Source organism: Nerophis lumbriciformis, linkage group LG31, assembly GCF_033978685.3.
Source record: "Nerophis lumbriciformis linkage group LG31, RoL_Nlum_v2.1, whole genome shotgun sequence".
NCBI classification, from domain to species: domain Eukaryota; kingdom Metazoa; phylum Chordata; class Actinopteri; order Syngnathiformes; family Syngnathidae; genus Nerophis; species Nerophis lumbriciformis.
The window spans coordinates 16,790,001-16,807,899 of NC_084578.2; the positions used below are offsets into that span (position 1 = coordinate 16,790,001).

The 17,899-nt window shown below is 38.0% G+C and overlaps 1 protein-coding gene across 1 annotated transcript in view; it reads left to right on the plus strand.

The window, feature by feature from the left end:
* The window catches only part of ube2f (ubiquitin-conjugating enzyme E2F (putative)), a 49,143-nt gene that overhangs the window by 22,236 nt on the left and 9,008 nt on the right, over positions 1-17,899 (plus strand). Inside the window, exons 7-9 of the mRNA XM_061926520.2 lie at positions 2,246-2,303; positions 2,947-2,979; positions 7,765-7,827. Of these exons, the coding sequence (XP_061782504.1) occupies positions 2,246-2,303; positions 2,947-2,979; positions 7,765-7,827 (154 nt within the window). The remainder of the gene's footprint in view (positions 1-2,245; positions 2,304-2,946; positions 2,980-7,764; positions 7,828-17,899) is intronic.

A 17,899-nucleotide genomic window follows, 5' to 3' on the forward strand; every position in this document is an offset into this window, starting at 1 on the left:
ACACATGGTCAAATGAAACCACAATTCACTTCTGTGGCATCAACTTCACTTGCTATGCTTCGAGAATGAAAAGTGGTGAATATGACTCTACACCATCCCCGCTGCCAAACTGACTTTGAAGTAATATAATTTTGATTTGGGTCTGTTTCTCTGCATAGAGCAGCGATTCCATAAATGTATTGCTGGTCCACCCATCCTTTGGATGTGACCCCATGCCAACCAACTGATAGATGAACTGAAACTGCAGAGAACTGTGAGAATGTTGTCATGGCAAAATGTATTTCATCATGCTCTGAGAGCAGACCATCTCTCATTGCCCTAATGTCCCCACTGGACACCACACCAATTGCATGGTGCGTGATGAGACCTGAAATTTCAAATGAAGAGAGAGGTAACGACTGAATACCCAGCTAAAACTGAGCTTAATGTGAACCGTTTACTCCTAACTGTGAATGATGATTAATTAACATATCCCAGCCTGTGAAAGGTGGAATTTAACTGCTGCAGTTTAGCCTGATCAAGTAATTTACACCATTAAGAGTGCAAGGGCCGCCGCGTCCACGCGCTCCTTTTAAGTAGCATGTTTTTGAGGAATGGTGTTAAAACATAATTTCCTTTCAGTGCTCAGCGGTGAACCTGGTATGTGTCCTGCAGAATTTGGTGGAAAGAGGGAAGGTTTTTCCCACAATCAGGCCATCTCTGCTTGCCATGTGAGCATTGGAGATAAACCGGTTGGGCATCCCCCTGCAATTTTATGAAGAGGGCACGTAAAAAACTCATGGTTTCTCGGTCCTTGGTCCCCCATGTGATCGGTCTGTGGTGATGGAGGCCCTTTCAAATCATCCATTTTAGTCAATTGATGCTGTGGAAATCAAATGTGTTTCTTTGAAGACAGTGTTGCTGTTCGCTTTGACTACAACAAAGCGTGCAGGCTTTCACAATTAGCCCCGCTTGTTTACAATTTGGTTTGGGGCTGACAAGGGTTTGTATGCAGCCTAACCCTGCTTTTGTGCCTAAGGGTGTGGAGTCATCTTATAGGTGTTCCACTGTGGAGTTGAGGGTTTTTCATCCTCTTCCATTTTTAACAATGGAGGAGTAGAAGCTTAACTTGCTGAGCGCTGTGAGGGTATTGCATGAGTATGTTACAAGAAGAGCAGAATTCAGAAGAGTGGATTAGCCTTTTAGGTCACGGTCCACACTTTATAGAGGAAAGCCAGACTGAGGCTGTCTCACTGGATTGTGGAGGCCAAATTTCACTGGCCTATTCTTTTAGGGGTTGCAACCCTTTCCAGGTTTGAGGGCTGTATTGTGGGCTGTGTTTGGAGGGTTTCTATACAGGACATCTTTGTGGCAACAAGCTGGGTTACACCTCACACGTTTGGGAAGTTTTATCATCAAGATGTGTCTGGATCGTGCGTGGCGCACGCAATGCTGGATACAGAGGTGTTATCGCATATGTGAGCTTCACAGCATTAGACTATGAGAGCTTAGCATTTTGGCTGCAATCTAGTAGATGGCCATATTTCTGATAGTGAAACACTGAATGATATTAGATAAATGATTTTGGGTTACTCAACATAACTTTGGTTCTTTGATAGCAGCGTGAGGTGTTTAACTTTTAATGCCCTCCTTGCAGGCACGGTTAGAAACCGTCTTAAATGATTTGTAGGCATGGGTCTGCTGTGTTCTAAGGACGGGCGTGCTATGGGCACCGCACGACATGTCTGTCATCTTTACAGACGTGTCATTGGCACTCCCGTTCACCCTGTTATCAAAGAACCAAGGTTCCGTTGAGTACCCCAAAGTTTCTCCACCAAGTATTAAGTCAAGTTCTGCTTAAGGATCAAATTCTTACTTTCCTGTTTGTTTTTCTTGATTTTTTTTTTTGGCATTCTACCCCGCTGTCTTGTTTGTTATGAAGGTACCATAAACAATGGGACTGTTCATGTGTTTGTGAGGGGGTACAATTACAAAATCAACAGGAGGATCAAATCATTATTTCCTCAACATTTGGATTTGACTTGATTTTAGTATTTCATACATTCAAGTAATAAACATGTCAGGAGCCGATAAAGCAGATGTATGGTAAATGTGATAGCGTCCCTGAATAAATGTTGTCTAAAATGTTTTTTTTATATTCAAAAGTAAAACATTAAATAATTGATTAAAAGTGGTTTTGGTGTCAATACCAGAATCAGTATAAAATAGTATGCACAAATGAGGGGTACTGTTTCTTTTTCTGCAGCCTATTGCGTGAACATTCTATCGATGGAACAGGATGGGCTCCCACCAGAACGTTAAAGGTAAATAAATTATGTAGAAGTCAGAAACTGTTACTGTGATGCATCACTGACTAATCAAAGGCTGTGTTTCAATTCAAGCACTTCCATTCTTACACTTCAATATATATAGTAAGTACTCTGCGTACTTAGTTTATGAGGTTTTGAAATTTGATAGTTTAGTGCTGTCCCAATTGGACTTCTGTCTTTGCGCACTTTTTGCACACAAATTTTAATATGGTCCACTTCTTCTTTTTCATCTCTCCTTTCCGACAAGGTATTAAAACCACCAAACAAAATACACCACTATATACAACAAAGAACACATTTAATTTAAAGGGTTATCTGCACTATTACATGCATGACTTGAACACGATGATTGTGTGCATCATATTCTTCCATCTCATGCAAATTTAATTGATACTTTTTCAATATTTACAGTTGTATCTATATCCTGTTCTTTAATCTTTTTTCCCCATTTTGTGTTCTACCATTTGACAATATGTCATTAAACATGTAAGATGATCAAAGCAAGCATTTTTAGATACTAGTTTTCATCTGAGATTAACTTACTTTCATTTGGTTTGGATGTATTATATTTTGTCTGTGACATGATATATATCCAGCATATACTTTAATTGTTGATCATTTTCTGTTTTGTTTTTAGGATGTGGTCTGGGGATTGAACTCGTTGTTCACCGTGAGTTTTTTTGTTTATGCATTCGGATGTTTTTTCTGTTGTCCTCAAAATGTAATGTGTCTTTACACTTGTGAAGCAATTTAGTACCTAACTTATCCTATTTTCCATGTGTCTTGAAACTGGTCAAAAATGGTCATTATGTGCTTTAGTGAGCTAAGTTAATGATACATGTAGCTAATTATTGGCAACGTTACTCTCATTCACAGTACAGGTACATTCCGAAACATTGTTATATATTTACATACAGTATACTGTAAATGTTACAGTAACTAACATTCAGGCTGTCTACACTTTCCATTTGGATGTTTTGAATGTATGAGTGAGAAAATTTGATGGACATCAGTTACCAAAACACAAACCATTGCACACTAACGAGGACTCTAGGAATCACTCAGTGATCACCTGATCAAAATGTGTGGTAATATATGTTCAGTAAAATGTGTTCCAATTAAGTAACTTAAAGGTTTGTTAATTATTAAGATTAGTAGCTTCATGAGTTTTCCCCATCAGCATGTTGAGCCTCAAAATTCAAGTTGTCCATGTATTTAGGTCACACCAGTGATATTCGTCAAGGCGTAATTGAGGCAAAAGAGAGTCATTGCTTATCACTTCACAGCTGTAATAAGGCTATCAATTTTGACATGGGGGAAATAATCTTTGTCATTATGGTGGGGACCTTGAGATGTTGGCGACACACAGTATAAATAACAAAAAGGAAATTACATTTTGGGCTAGTGGAAATGTTTCACCAGCCTTGTGTCACCTTGTGCTAAAGCTTCCTTCTGCACTTCTTTAGTTTGAATTTAAATTTATTACAATTGCCTCAAATTAATTTAAAATGATCGCCAAAACATGCACCTGGGGATAGGTTGATTGGCAACACTAAATTAGCCCTAGTGTGTGAATGTGAGTGTGAATGTTGTCTGTCTATCTGTGTTGGCCCTGCGATGAGGTGGCGACTTGTCCAGGGTGTACCCCGCCTTCCGCCCGAATGCAGCTGAGATAGGCTCCAGCACCCCCCGCGGCCCCAAAAGGGACAAGCGGTAGAAAATGGATGGATGGATGGATGATTGCATAGCCTCTTAAAATGTAAAACTGTATTTTTTTGTAACTATCTTCATATGTCGTGTAATCAACAAAACACTCTTCGGTGATCCTTACGCATAACAAAAACAAAGGTCTTTATCACTTCCCAAAATAAAAACATGCTGTTTGTTGAGTTGTTTGATGTTTTGTTTGTCATTGCGCAAGTGTATTATGTTAACATATACAGTAGTTAAAAAATCCCAGGAACTTTTAATGGTGAAGCCGAGGGATGGGCGATATGGCTGAAAACTGTATCATGTTATGCATGTCGGTCGATATCGATACATATTGATATTTTTTATGACCTATCGAAAATAAGGACCTAAAAAATTATATTTTAATAATATATTATTAGGGCTGTCAAAAAATTTGAATATTTATTCGCGATTAATCACATTGTTCAAAGGTAACTCAAAATTAATTACAATAATTGCAAAAAAATAACACATTTTGTCATAAATAAGTGTACTTCAGATGGATATTTCAAAAGTTTTTAATACCATGAATGGACAATTAATTTGCTTTAATGAGATGTTTTAAACATTATGCTTTTTGACACAAAAATAATATAAACACGTTTTTAAAGAGAATAAAAAAATTACCTGCAGTGCGTTGGTGTCTTGCAAGAGTTTATATTTTTGAATTTGTATCCCTGCTTTAGGGGCACTTGCATTTAGAGGAGAGGAGCTATGCTTCCATGATTAGATAGCAGTTTCACACATTAATAACACAAAATGTGGATTGTTACGATCATGCTTTGATTGTCAAAGATGTTAGGTAATGTTTTTTTCTACCTGAATAAATCTTTCTGATATTCTGTACTTTACATGTTGTACAAGTTAATGGTATTCATATCTCGGCATGACAATTTTCTAACCTTCTCTACCTTCTTATTAATAAAACGTAATATTCAGCCTGTTAACATTCTGTAATTGCGGACTGTCAATCAGAACAGGTTATAAAATAATATATCATAGCGATGTTAATATTGTGTAGTGAACTGTAATTACCCAAGGTGGGCTGCAGAGGGCAGTGGCAGGCATACCTGCAGTGTTAAATCTAGTCTCAGTGGTGGCGAAGAAGAAGACAAGATTGTTCAAAGACAATCTTCCTCCTTCATATTGCCGCTGCAATTACAATACACTTCATTTAAATCTGCCAGAAAACATTTATTTAGGTAGAAATATCACAGAATAACACATAATAACAGAATAGCCTTATCGTAATGTGTATTGATTTTTCGTTTCGTTTTATTGGTTAGACTGGATGTGAAGTATAGCGCTATTACTGTAAAGCCGCCAACCAGACGTGTGTGATTGGAATTAGAAAAGACTTGACATCTTTTGATGAAAATCTTTGATAAAAGTGACTTTAGACTTTCACTCTACCGACTTTGTTTCTGCTGAGCTTGTATTATATCTTACTAAAGCAGTTCAAGTAACAATCTATATTTTATGTTATAAATGCACTTAACTGCCATGTAAACACGGGCGTGAAGCTCCTCCTCTCTCCAAGCAGCATTCACTCCAATAATCTCCATGGCTTTGGACCTGAGATTTCTAGAAGGTCCCCTCTTCTTTGTGCAATTCTGCTGGCTATTTTCAAACGTGTGGCTTAACAGTAACTGGACACCATTACACATTTCCCCAAGCTACGGAACGGGCCGAGGATCAAAAACATTAACCACACATTAAAAATATTATCGCAGTTAAAAGAAGTTATAGTTAACGCGTTAAAAATATTATCGCCGTTAATGCGTTAACTATAATGTCCTTTATCGTGTTAACTTTGACAGCCCTGATTAATATATATATATATATATATATTGATATATTACATGTAACTTTTCTCTGATTATAAGCCCCTCAGCTATCAAGGCAAAAAGGAAAGGAAATGTCAACACAACCATGGAAAACAATGAATGTAAACAAAATTCTATAATCACATTGAACATGTAAATATAACCTTTTAAAATTAAGGTTAAAAAATAAGGAATGTGTAAAAAAAAAAAAAAAAAAGCTTAAAGTGTAACAAAATAGTGTTAAATGTAAAAATGTAAACATAGAGAAACCTGAGAGGAACTATTTTTTGTTTATTCAGTGCCAGGAAGTTACGGCTGTGCTCAAGGCTGAGTGCTCAGGTGGTCCAAAAAACTGCCATACTCGAGGTTACTTTTCCTGTTTTATTGACAATTTCTTTGTTCTCTGGAGCACTAATTTTTAGTTTCCCTTCTCACTCCATGCGAAGAATCAACCGTGAGACGACAAGATGGCCCAACCAAACTTAGGCCCCTTCTACACATCCAGGCAATATCCCACCTAACCTTATCCTTGTCCACACACACGCATTACCACCGTTTAAGACCCCTTTCCCCCTCCGTCTGCTGGCGAAAAAAAATGTGCGCGTCATTGTCGCCTCTGACCTGGAAGTGTATTCTTACCCTGTGTTTCAATGTACCGTAGCCTATTGCCACGTTTTTTTTAACAGTAAACCTTTCTTGCCTCACCATCAGCAGCTGTTAGACTAGCCCTAATGTAGTGAATCACACATGAGCCATCATACATGAATCATATCTTTAATGGACGTGTGAAAATAAACAATGTGATAAAGAACATTTTACAACAATCTATCAAGGGATCTAGATATCTGGTTAGGACACTGCTTGTAGGCTGAAAATGGCGGTCGTACTTGACGGCCGCTACCACCATGGCTTCACAATAGTTATGGAGTACAAAACCAGACTTTGAGTAATCGCTCGACATACATAACTGATAGTCTGCTTTGCAAGTCCAAATGCATTCGCTGTTTTTCGTAGTACTCCCTCGTCCACAGGAGCCCACATTCTCGTTTGACTAATGGACAAAGTTTTTCGCTAAGTAGAATCACAGCGGACCTGGGCATTCGAAAGTTCTCTTGCCGTTCCTGTGGCACAACACACTCGTTGACAAACATATCCCACCAGGCTGCTGTTCTTCCAGGCCTTATCCAAAACCGTCGCTCGACTGCTATATTGCCGTCTGAGATGTGTTGTATCCGAAATAGCTGCAATCGCGCGGTATGTGTTGTATCCGAAGTAGCTGCAATCGCGCGTTACTATACCGCTTTTTATGAAGCTGGCTGTGGCACGTACTTTCTGACGTCACTTCCTCTCCGAACTCATTTTGTAAACGATCGATGAGTCCATACAAAGCTAAGAGCTGGAGATTCAAGAAACACACGGCGCACTTACCCGTGTAAAAAATTATCCGAGGAGGGGAACCTAAAACGATGGTTTAGTGTGGCTGACACAGGGTTTAGGCTAAATAATTATGTGTTTAAGGAGTTATTCGGCTTAATGTAGACAGGGACTTAATAGTTGACACTGTTACCTGACTGACTCTTAGCATGTCACTCTGATCAGTAATTACTTCCTGGTTTCTTGGTTACCACAGAACGAGTGCCTTGATTAATGCAACCAACCTTGCTTTGCAACTTCCGGTTTCTTCCAACATAGGAGATACACATTTTTTAAATGTTTTATCAAACACATTTTTTATTGATATTGATTACATGTGTAACGTGATATATATTAATACCGTTCTAGTAATGATGCCTATTTAGAAAGCCTACCTGGCAATATCTGTTGTTGGTTGTTATAGCCTGTATGTCTTTTTTAAAATACATACTTTTTCTCTATGTGCTCTACCTTGTATCCTGCAGGACTTGTTGAATTTTGATGATCCGTTAAACATTGATGCGGCAGAACATCATCTGAGAGACAAGGTGGGTTTGTGCTACTTTTTTGTGTTTTCCAAACAATCAAGGAGATTTCATGGACAGAATAACTCATACGCATTATTAGAGAGCATTTGTTATTTTCTACTTTTAAGATATCCTTCACCAAACGACACTGTTTTTCTGTTCCTTTTTTACGAAACCGGAAAAAAAGTGTTTGGCCAGAAATATGTGTTCTCTCCGCCAGGGCTGGTAATTATGGTACTCAGGAGAATTCATGGTGGGCCGCATCACTTTCAATTTACTTTTTGGCCTGTCTGCAAAAACCTCCACTATTGTTCCATATTTTAGATTGACATCGCATACCCTGCCGGACAGCACAGCCACTGCAGTATAATAGATCAAGTGAATTGTACCATAACGGGGCTGAAAAATCTAGGTTAAAGAAAAAGGTCTTATGTCAAGATCAAATATGCCTTTCTTACTGAAATTTTTGCAGCAAGACATACAAGTGGCCTCTCGTAATTGATAATTAGCAATTAGCAGAAGATACAGTTATGTGGCTAACAAATAAAAAAATTAGTAAGAAACAAAAACAGTAAGTATTTTTTTAGGGGTTTAAGTCAATATTTTTTCCTTTTTACAATTCCTTTGCTTAGTGAAATAATTACAATAATATAGGCCATTGTAAAATAAATAGAAATGTTTCCTCTTTATGACTTTTGTGTCGCCTCTGATCAGCAAATAAGCCAACCAACTGCTTAAAATGAAAACGAGGAGGCCATGATTGTATAAGCCAGGAAGAGAGAATAACAATAGTAAAAGATATAAAGTTATTTCATCTTGTACAATTAGATAACACACACACAAAGCAAAAGTGATTTTGTAACATATCCATGTATGTAGAATGATGCTTAACATGGACTATAGATCAGTGGTTCTTAACCTGGGTTCAATCGAACCCTAGGGGTTCGGTGAGTTGGCCTCAGGGGAGGAAAGGACACATCCGACTTATCGTGTAAATAAAAACTTCTCCCTATCGGCGTATTATGGATACCCCCAAACAATGTTCCCTCTAATTTTCCATCTGATTTGCAGGTTTTTTGATTGATTGATTGAAACTTTTACTAGTAGATTGCAAAGGAAGAGATTACATTATATGAAACAGTACAGTTTACACAGTACAGTACATATTACGTACAATTGACCACTAAATGGTCGAATACGTTTTTCAACTTGTTTAAGTCGGGGTCCACGTTAATCAATTCATGGTAATGTGTGTAAGGTGTGTAATTTGGTGTGAGTTCATGCACTGTGTTGGTTTTGTTCTTTGAACAAGGTGATGTTCATGCACGGTTCATTTTGTGCACCAGTAAACAAAACTTGACTTTTTCTTGAATTTGAAAAAAACAAAACATTTTATTTTTCACTAAAGAAGGGTTCGGTGAATGTGAATATGAAACTGGTGGGGTTCGGTACCTCCAACAAGGTTAAGAACCACTGCTATAGACTTAGTTAAAGTGTGTTAGCCTAAATATAGTTCATTATGCTGCAAACATGTAAACAAATACAGGTATTTAATACAGAGGTTAAAGTAGTTTAGTGTGACTTTGTATCCGTCGTCATCACATTACACTGTATTTGCCCTTTGGGCTTTTGGGTCGTCTAATCTTTTCGCTGTACAAATTCACAGATGCCTACCATGGTAATTGGTGTGCATTTAGGTTTTTGTTGAAACCTTCCATCACTCAGGTTGCCTGGGAAAGAAGCTTCTCAGCTTTATGTCCAGAGAAGGCCATAATGATTCCTTTAGACCAGTGTTTCTCAAATAGTTGGTCGGAACCCACTGGGCGGTCTCTGTTAGGTTTAATGGGGTTTGCAAGCAGCAGAGAAGATTTCCGTTATTTGTGTCTACACTCTGTATACGATACACACTCCTGCAGCTATGTGGCAGAGAGGTGGAAATATTTGCGACAGGAATTAGAAAAAATAAAGATTCATACTTGGCAGCAAGGAAACTAAGTGACGAAGAATAAAAATACCTGAAAATATGACAACATTTACTTAGCCTTTGAATTTACCATAACTACAGTAGGAAATGAGGGAAGACTATTTTGAAGCCCTGATTTGTGCAGATGTGCAGTGCAAAAGGGACTCATTGCAGCCACTAAATACGAATTATGCAAATAAACACTTTAATTTCTTCCGATACGCTACATTGGTAATCAATATTGTTGCAAATGTTGCAATAAACAAAAAAAACAAAAAAATTGTGTCTATAAAAATAATAGGCTGATAAATTTTACTAGTGACCAATAATAGTAATAGTTTGGGAGTCGCTACAATAGTAACAATGGATTCACATTATAAGGCGCTGTTCTAGACACTCAAAGCACTTTACTTTGAGAACTGAGAACCCATCACCCAGTGTTCCCAGGCTATAAAGAGGCCCCACTCTAAGCTGCTACTTAGGGCATGATAAACACTAGTCCATCCATACCGTGCTGGAATTGGCCGCAATTCTCTCTCTTCATCAATCAATCAATCAATCAAACTTTATTTATAAAGTGCTTTTCATACATAAAAGAAATGCAACGCAAAGTGCTTTACAAAGTTAAAAACAATACCCCGATGACCCAGATCCCCCATTATCACATACGCAAGCACGGACACGGATACCAAACACAAACACATGTACACAACACACACACATATGCAACTATATGAACAAATGAATGCATGGCTGAGTACATGTGAGTAAACACTATCCCAGGAGCCGTCCGCACCAGGAGGTCATCAGACCATGGCAACCAGGACGCTGACACAAAGCGCCCCCAGAGTACGGCCGATAACCCCTGAGGCAAATGGCTTCCTCTGAGAAACGTTGGAAATTAAAAATAATACAACTTGTAAAATATTAAGAAACATGAGTAGAGATAAAGGATAAAATACAAGTAAGACATATGAAGATTAAAAAAATAAATAAAGGAAAAAAGATAAAAAATAAAATGAATATACAGTAAATATATAATAATAAATAAATAGAACAAAATAAAATCTTGCATAACTAATAGGATAAAAAGTAAAATACGAATTACTTCAATGAAGTAATTCATATTAGGTAAAAGCCAAATCAAAAAGGTGGGTCTTAAGCCTGCTCTTAAAAACATGAACGTTCTCCGCAGCCCTGAGATCTTCCGGCAAGCTGTTCCCAAGATGGGGGCCATATTGGTGGAAAGATGCCATCCCCTGACTTTGTGTCCTGACTTTTGGAATAATTAGGAAATGAGTGCCGGAGGATCTCAGGGCGGGTTCGTAGGGTAAAAGCAAATCTGAAAGATAAGAAGGCCCAATACCATAAAAACATTTATAAACCAGAAAAATAACCTTAAAATGTATTGACTCACACCCTGCATTGGTGCCATGGCCCATTTGCGTATCCTATTACTTATTTGCTCCTATATTACTCAATTTTTTTTTTTTTTTACTTTTTATCGAATATTTCCAGGCAAATCTGTAGTCGGATCTGTTTTTTTATTTTGTACCGGGTGGATGTTTTCATCAATTACTTGCAAAAGGGGCGATCGCACTGATTAAATGATACGTTCTATTCTGCTGTATTACTAAAACTTCTCCTATTATGTGGACTAATTTCATCTGCATCTAGAGTTGTTCTACTAATTTATCGTGTGCACGGTTGGTGCTGTCATTAATTTTCGCAAGAGGAGAACATGAGTTAAAAGACAAGTCTTTATTTACACATTCACAGGTGTTGTGGATTTCACTTTGAGATCATTTTGTGTCTTGAATTGTATTTGTATTACCATTTCTGTCAATCTCAGTACAACCATTCATTCGTGCATATCTCCCAATCATGCCAATGAGTATCTCCTTAGTGAAATCCAATATTTACGTATGAAAGGGGATGGCGTGGCGCAGTTGGGAGAGTGGCCGTGCCAGCAACCTGAGGGTCATTGGTTCAATCCCCACCTTCTACCAACCTCGTCACGATCCGTGTGTCCTTTAGCAAGACACTTCACCTTTGCTCCTGATGGGTCGTGGTTAGGGCCTTGCATGGCAGCTCCCATCAGTGTGTGAATGGGTGAATGTGGAAATAGTGTCAAAGCGCTTTGAGTACCTTGAAGGTAGAAAAGCGCAATACAAGTATAACCCATTTACCGTTTAACCCATTTATTGTTTCAAGAACCAGATAGTGACTATACAACACAGCTTTGATGATTTGATATTTACATTAACGAAATTTTGCATGTTTGGCAATTTCTTAATAATCTATTAAATTAATTTACTATTCTCAACAATCAGTTAACAAAATGTATCATGCACATCCTTTCACCAAATATATAAAAAAAAAAAAGGCAAAGTGCTGTTCATGTGACAGTGCCCAATACGTACCGTATTTTCCGGACCATAGGGTGCACCGGATTATAAGGCGCACTGCCGATGAATGGTCTATTTTTGATCTTTTTTCATATATTAGGTGCATTATAGGGCGCATTAAAGGAGTCATATTATTATTATTTTTTTCTAAATTGAAAACACTTCCTTGTGGTCTACATAACATGTAATGGTGGTTCTTTGGTCAAAATGTTGCATAGATTATCTGACAGTCGCTTCCGGATGCGCCGTTTTGTGGGCAGTCTTATTTATATGGCTCACCTTCGGCAGCGTCTTCTCCCCGCCATCTTTGTTGTAGCGGTGTAGCGTGCAAGGACGGGAGTGGAAGAAGTGTCAAAAGATGGAGCTAACTGTTTTAATTACATTCAGACTTTACTTAAATCAATAACGGAGCAGCATCTCCTCATCCGGAAAGAACAACAAGGCTGGAAACGTGTCCCATGAAAAACCGTCCGACCGTAATTCTCTAATAACTAAAGATCCTTGGGTGAATAATGTTCAGTCAATATACCGGTATGTTTTAGCGCTTTCATGGCGAGTTTACTGACAGATATAAGTACGAACTTTACACTACTTTATATTAGAAATGGCAACAGTGGAGAATGAATGTCCCATAACAAGGATTTACGCAGATCAGCAGGTACCAGAAGGTAAGAAAAGTTGCTTTTGCATAATATTGCGGGAAAAAAAGGCAGATTATGTCTTACGTTATACACACACCATAATAATACTCATCTGTTTAATGCGCCGACAATCCTTCAAGCGGTGCGGCTTCATAGCTTACCAAAGTCGTATTAAAACATTTTGATAGATTTTGGAGCGCCGTCTATATTTTCAATGGAACATTTAAAATATTGGTGTGGTTTACTTGAGACCCATCATAGTGCAGGCTACACTTATCTCTTATGTTTGACTGCTATCTACTGGTCACACTTATCATTACACCCTGTACCAGATAAAATAGCATCGAGGTCGGTAAGCTCAACCAAACTTATCCTTTACATTGGTTATATAAATCCTTTTTTTGCGCCTTTTGGTCCGGAAAATATGGTACAGACTTTCCCTTGTTCATATCTTTATTCCTTATCTTCTCTTAACAGAGATACATGTGGCAAATGCAAATTTCTGCTGCAGTGGTGTGACTGCTTCTGCACACTAGGTGTTGCATGCTTCTGCAAGTAGCCTCATGTGGTTGTTGCTTGGGAGGGATTCTGAGCAAAACATAGTGTTATATAAAGATGTATGCTGAGAGCAGACACAGATGGTGTTTAAAAAAGTTTTTTGTCCTTAAACAACCATCAAATGCTGTGCCTCTAGGGTGCACAGCAACAATTTGTAAGTCAAATCAGCTCCCTAAACTGGATCTGTGGACTTTCAGGAACTACACTTTTGTTTGTTTTTTAGTTTTGTTTATAAGAACAAATCACTTCTTTGTCAGATAAAGTTGATCCTTTAGTAACAGAGCTGTATGTGTCCACACCGCCGAGGCACAAAGACATCCATCGATCCATTTTCTACACTACTTGTACTCATTAGGGTCACACGTAGAGGTGGCAAAAATGATCGATTCTCCGATGCATCACTATTAGAACGCGGTCAATTCATGAATTGATGGACAAATGTCTAAGCATCAATTATTTACGTATGTTAAATAAAGTCATTTTAAATGTTGTCATTAATGCTATTGTTCTCTAAATGTTAATTCTAGGTTTTGGTTGTAACTAACTAAGAGATAACTTTTAACTAACATTCTTTAAAAGGGAAAGTGCACTTTTTGGGGAATTTTACCCATCATTCACAATCCTTATGTGATTAAGAACATATATGTTTTTTTATAAAATGCATTTTCAATCGTAAATAAATGCGAGCAAAAGTCAGCTTAAAATAGAGCTTACCGTCAAGCATGGTGGTGGTAGTATTATGCTCTGGGCCTGTTTTGCTGCCAATGGAACTGGTGCTTTACAGAGAGTAAATGGGACAATGAAAAAGGAGGATTACCTCCAAATTCTTCAGGACAACCTAAAATCATCAGCCCGGAGGTTGGGTCTTGGGCCCAGTTGGGTGTTCCAACAGGACAATGACCCCAAACACGTCAAAAGTGGTAAAGGAATGTCTAAATTAGGCTAGAATGGCCTTCCCAAACTCCTGACTTAAACCCCCTTGAGAACATGTGGACAATGCTGAAGAAACAAGTCATTGTCAGAAAACCAACACATTTAGCTGAACTGCACCAATTTTGTCAAGAGGAGTGGTCAACAATTCAACCAGAAGCTTGTCAGAAGCTTGTGGGTTGCCACCAAAAGCGCCTTATTGCAGTGAAATTTGCCAAGGGACATGTAACCAAATATTAATATTGCTGTATGTATACTTTTGACCCAACAGATTTGGTCACATTTTCAGTAATATATTCATAAAAGAACCAAACTCCATGAATGTTTTTTGTGACAAAACCAGTATGTGCTCCAATTACTCTATCACAAAAAATAAGAGTTGTAGAAATGATTGGAAACTCAAGACAGCCATGTCATTATGTTCTTTACAAGTGTATGTGAACTTTTGACCACAACTGTATGTTGTATATTTATTTGTTAAAGCCTAAATATGGAGATGTATTAGTATGTAGCCACTAGCAGGATGCTACAAATTTTAGGCTTAAGACCAAAGCATATGGATTGCAGTTTATATTTCGTATTATGGATTTAGTAATTGTTCATTGTATTTCGACTAGAGTTTAAAACAATCTAAATACATTGTAAATGTTTGAATGTATACACAGCCATGACTGATATCTATTATTACCACTAATCAAATATCTTATATGGTACATATATAAAACTTGGTTTCCTTAATTACAACTTTTCAATTGCAACAATTCCCACAGTAGAGCTGACATGATAAACTTATTGGTCAAATATTGTTTTTCCAATTGTTAATTGTATTTTTCTTTCATTCGATAAGCCGTTACTTAGCCCTCCAAAATGTACCTATTTACTACCTAATGACCACCAACCTGCAAACTGTGGAATTTTCATGGCTCAACATGTTACATCTAGCTCAAATCCAAATCAAACCAAATCAAGATATATTGTTTTTTTTGTAGTTTTCTGTGAGTCGCAGCCTTCATTCACTTTTGGATACTCCTACTGATCAGTATTCCAACATTTTCAGAATAAAACACAGTATACCACTAAAGCTTCAAAGTTTGGACCGCCATCATGCATAATTCTGGCAGTAGAGTGTTGAATATCTTAAAATGTGTTTTGTGGCAGCGTCAGTTACTGTATAGAGCTTTCCATCATTTTCAGCTGACTGCATTGCAAAATGATTAACCCCCTCCTTCCTGTCACGCAAGACCCACCCAGGAATGAGGCCATATGAATCCTTTCCCTACTGTAACTCACTACTTCTCGAGACAATCTTTTAGTCGTTGCTCTAGGTGCTGAAAATAAATCCCTGCCATGGTGCAAACCGAAACACAGACAATCTATATTTTCTTTTCTGTGTGACACACATAGCCCATCCAACAAGCTCTTTTTACACCCTGACATGACAGGGCACTGCCATTTTCACCAACAGAATTCCAATTGTCAGAATGTGTTGTTTCTTCACCACACCTTAGCAACTCCCCTATTTACTTTTTTTGTGCTCCTTTTTCAATCTTTTCCTTTCACACCTTCCTTCTTGCCTTCAGCCTGTTTATCTTGTATATCCCTGGACCGTGCTTTACATAGTTTCTACCTTGTACCAGATGTGTAAGTTTGTCCCCAAAGGTTTTAATTTGTTTTCTCTTCCCCCACGTTTGATGCTTTGAATACCTGCTGAGATCATTAGGCAAGAGGAGAGCTAATTGTCCTCCATGGGTGGAATATTGCCAAAAGTTGTTCTCTAAAAGTTTTAATAGGCTGCAGAGTTTGCATGGATTCTTCAAGCTAATGATTGCACAAGTAGAGCTCAAAAAGGCTAAACAATACAATTTTTGAGCCTTTAATGGTTTTTTATTAGGACTTTTTGACTCTGTGGAGCTTATTTGATCCTCACATTTGATGAATCATACCTGTGTGTTTGTATTACACTTTATGTTCAATAATGGGTTCATGTTCCATTTGCATTTACATCTAGTGCTGCCAAGCGATTAAAAAAACGAGTGATTAATTAATTATGATCTGTAATTAATTCATCTAATTAATCTATTTTCTAAACACACCTAAAAAAAAAAGTGCTGAGAAAAGCTGTCAACTTGAGGTAATTTCATTTAAGTGTTACATTATTATGCATATAGATATATTACAAAAAGTAGTTTCAAAAATTAATGTATTGTTATACAAAACTTAAACAAGTGTTTACTAAAATAAAACATAAGTTCCATATTAAGTGTAAAATACAGTCACGGTCAAAAGTTTACATACACTTGTAAAGAACATAATGTCATGACTGTTTCCAATAATTTCTACAACTCTTATTTTTTTGGTGATAGAGTGATTGGAGCACATACGTGTTTGTCACAAAAACATTCATGAAGTTTGGTTCTCTTATGAATGTATTATGGGTCTACTGAAAATGTGACCAAATCTGCTGGGTCAAAAGTATAAATACAGCAATGTTAATATTTGGTTACATGTCCCTTGGCAAGTTTCACTGCAATAAGGCACTTTTGGTTGCCATCCACAAGCTTCTGGCAAGCTTCTGGTTGAATTTTTGACCACTCGTCTTGACAAAATTGGTGCAGTTCAGCTAAATGTGTTGGTTTTCGTACATTGACTTGTTTCTTCAGCATTGTCCACATGTTCTCAAGGGGGTTTAAGTCAGGACTTTAAGGCCATTCTAAAACCTTAATTCTAGCCTGATTTAGCCATTCCTTTACCACTTTTGACGTGTGTTTGGGGTCATTGTCATGTTGGAACACCCAACTGTGCCCAAGACCCAAAATCCGGGCTGATGAATTTAGGTTGTCCTGAAGAATTTGGAGGTAATCCTCCTTTTTCATTGTCCCATTTACTCTCTGTAAAGTGCCAGTTCAATTGGCAGCAAAAAAGACCCAGACCATAATACTACCACCACCGTGCTTGACGGTAGGCATGTTGTTCCTGGGATTAAAAACCTCACCTTTTCTCCTCCAAACAAATTGCTGGGTATTGTGGCCAAACAGCTCAGTTTTTGTTTCATCTGACCACAGAACTTTTCTCCAGAAGGTCTTATCTTTGTCCATGTGATCAGCAGCAAACTTTAGACGAGGCTTAAGGTGTCGCTTCTGGAGCAAGGGCTTCCTTCTTGCATGGTAGCCTCTCAGTCCATGGCGATGCAATACATGCTTGACTGTGGACACTGACACCTGTGTTCCAGCAGCTTCCAATTCATTGCAGACCTGCTTTTTGGTGGTTCTCGGTTGACTCTTGATCATACTGACCAATTTTGTCTCAGCAGCAGGTGATAGCTTGCGTTTTCTTCCTGACTGTGGCAGTGACAAAACTGTGCCATGCACTTTTTACTTACGAACAATTGTCTGCACAGTTGCTCTTGGGACCTTAAGCTGCTTTGAAATGGCTCCAAGTGACTTTCCTGACTTGTTCAAGTCAATGATTCGTTTTTTCAGATCTGTGTTGAGTTCCTTTGACTTTCCCGTTGTCGCGTTTGTAACCGAGTCTAATGACTGCATCACATGAGCCCTATTTAAATTGGCTCAGAGAAGTCAACAGGTGTCGTCAAT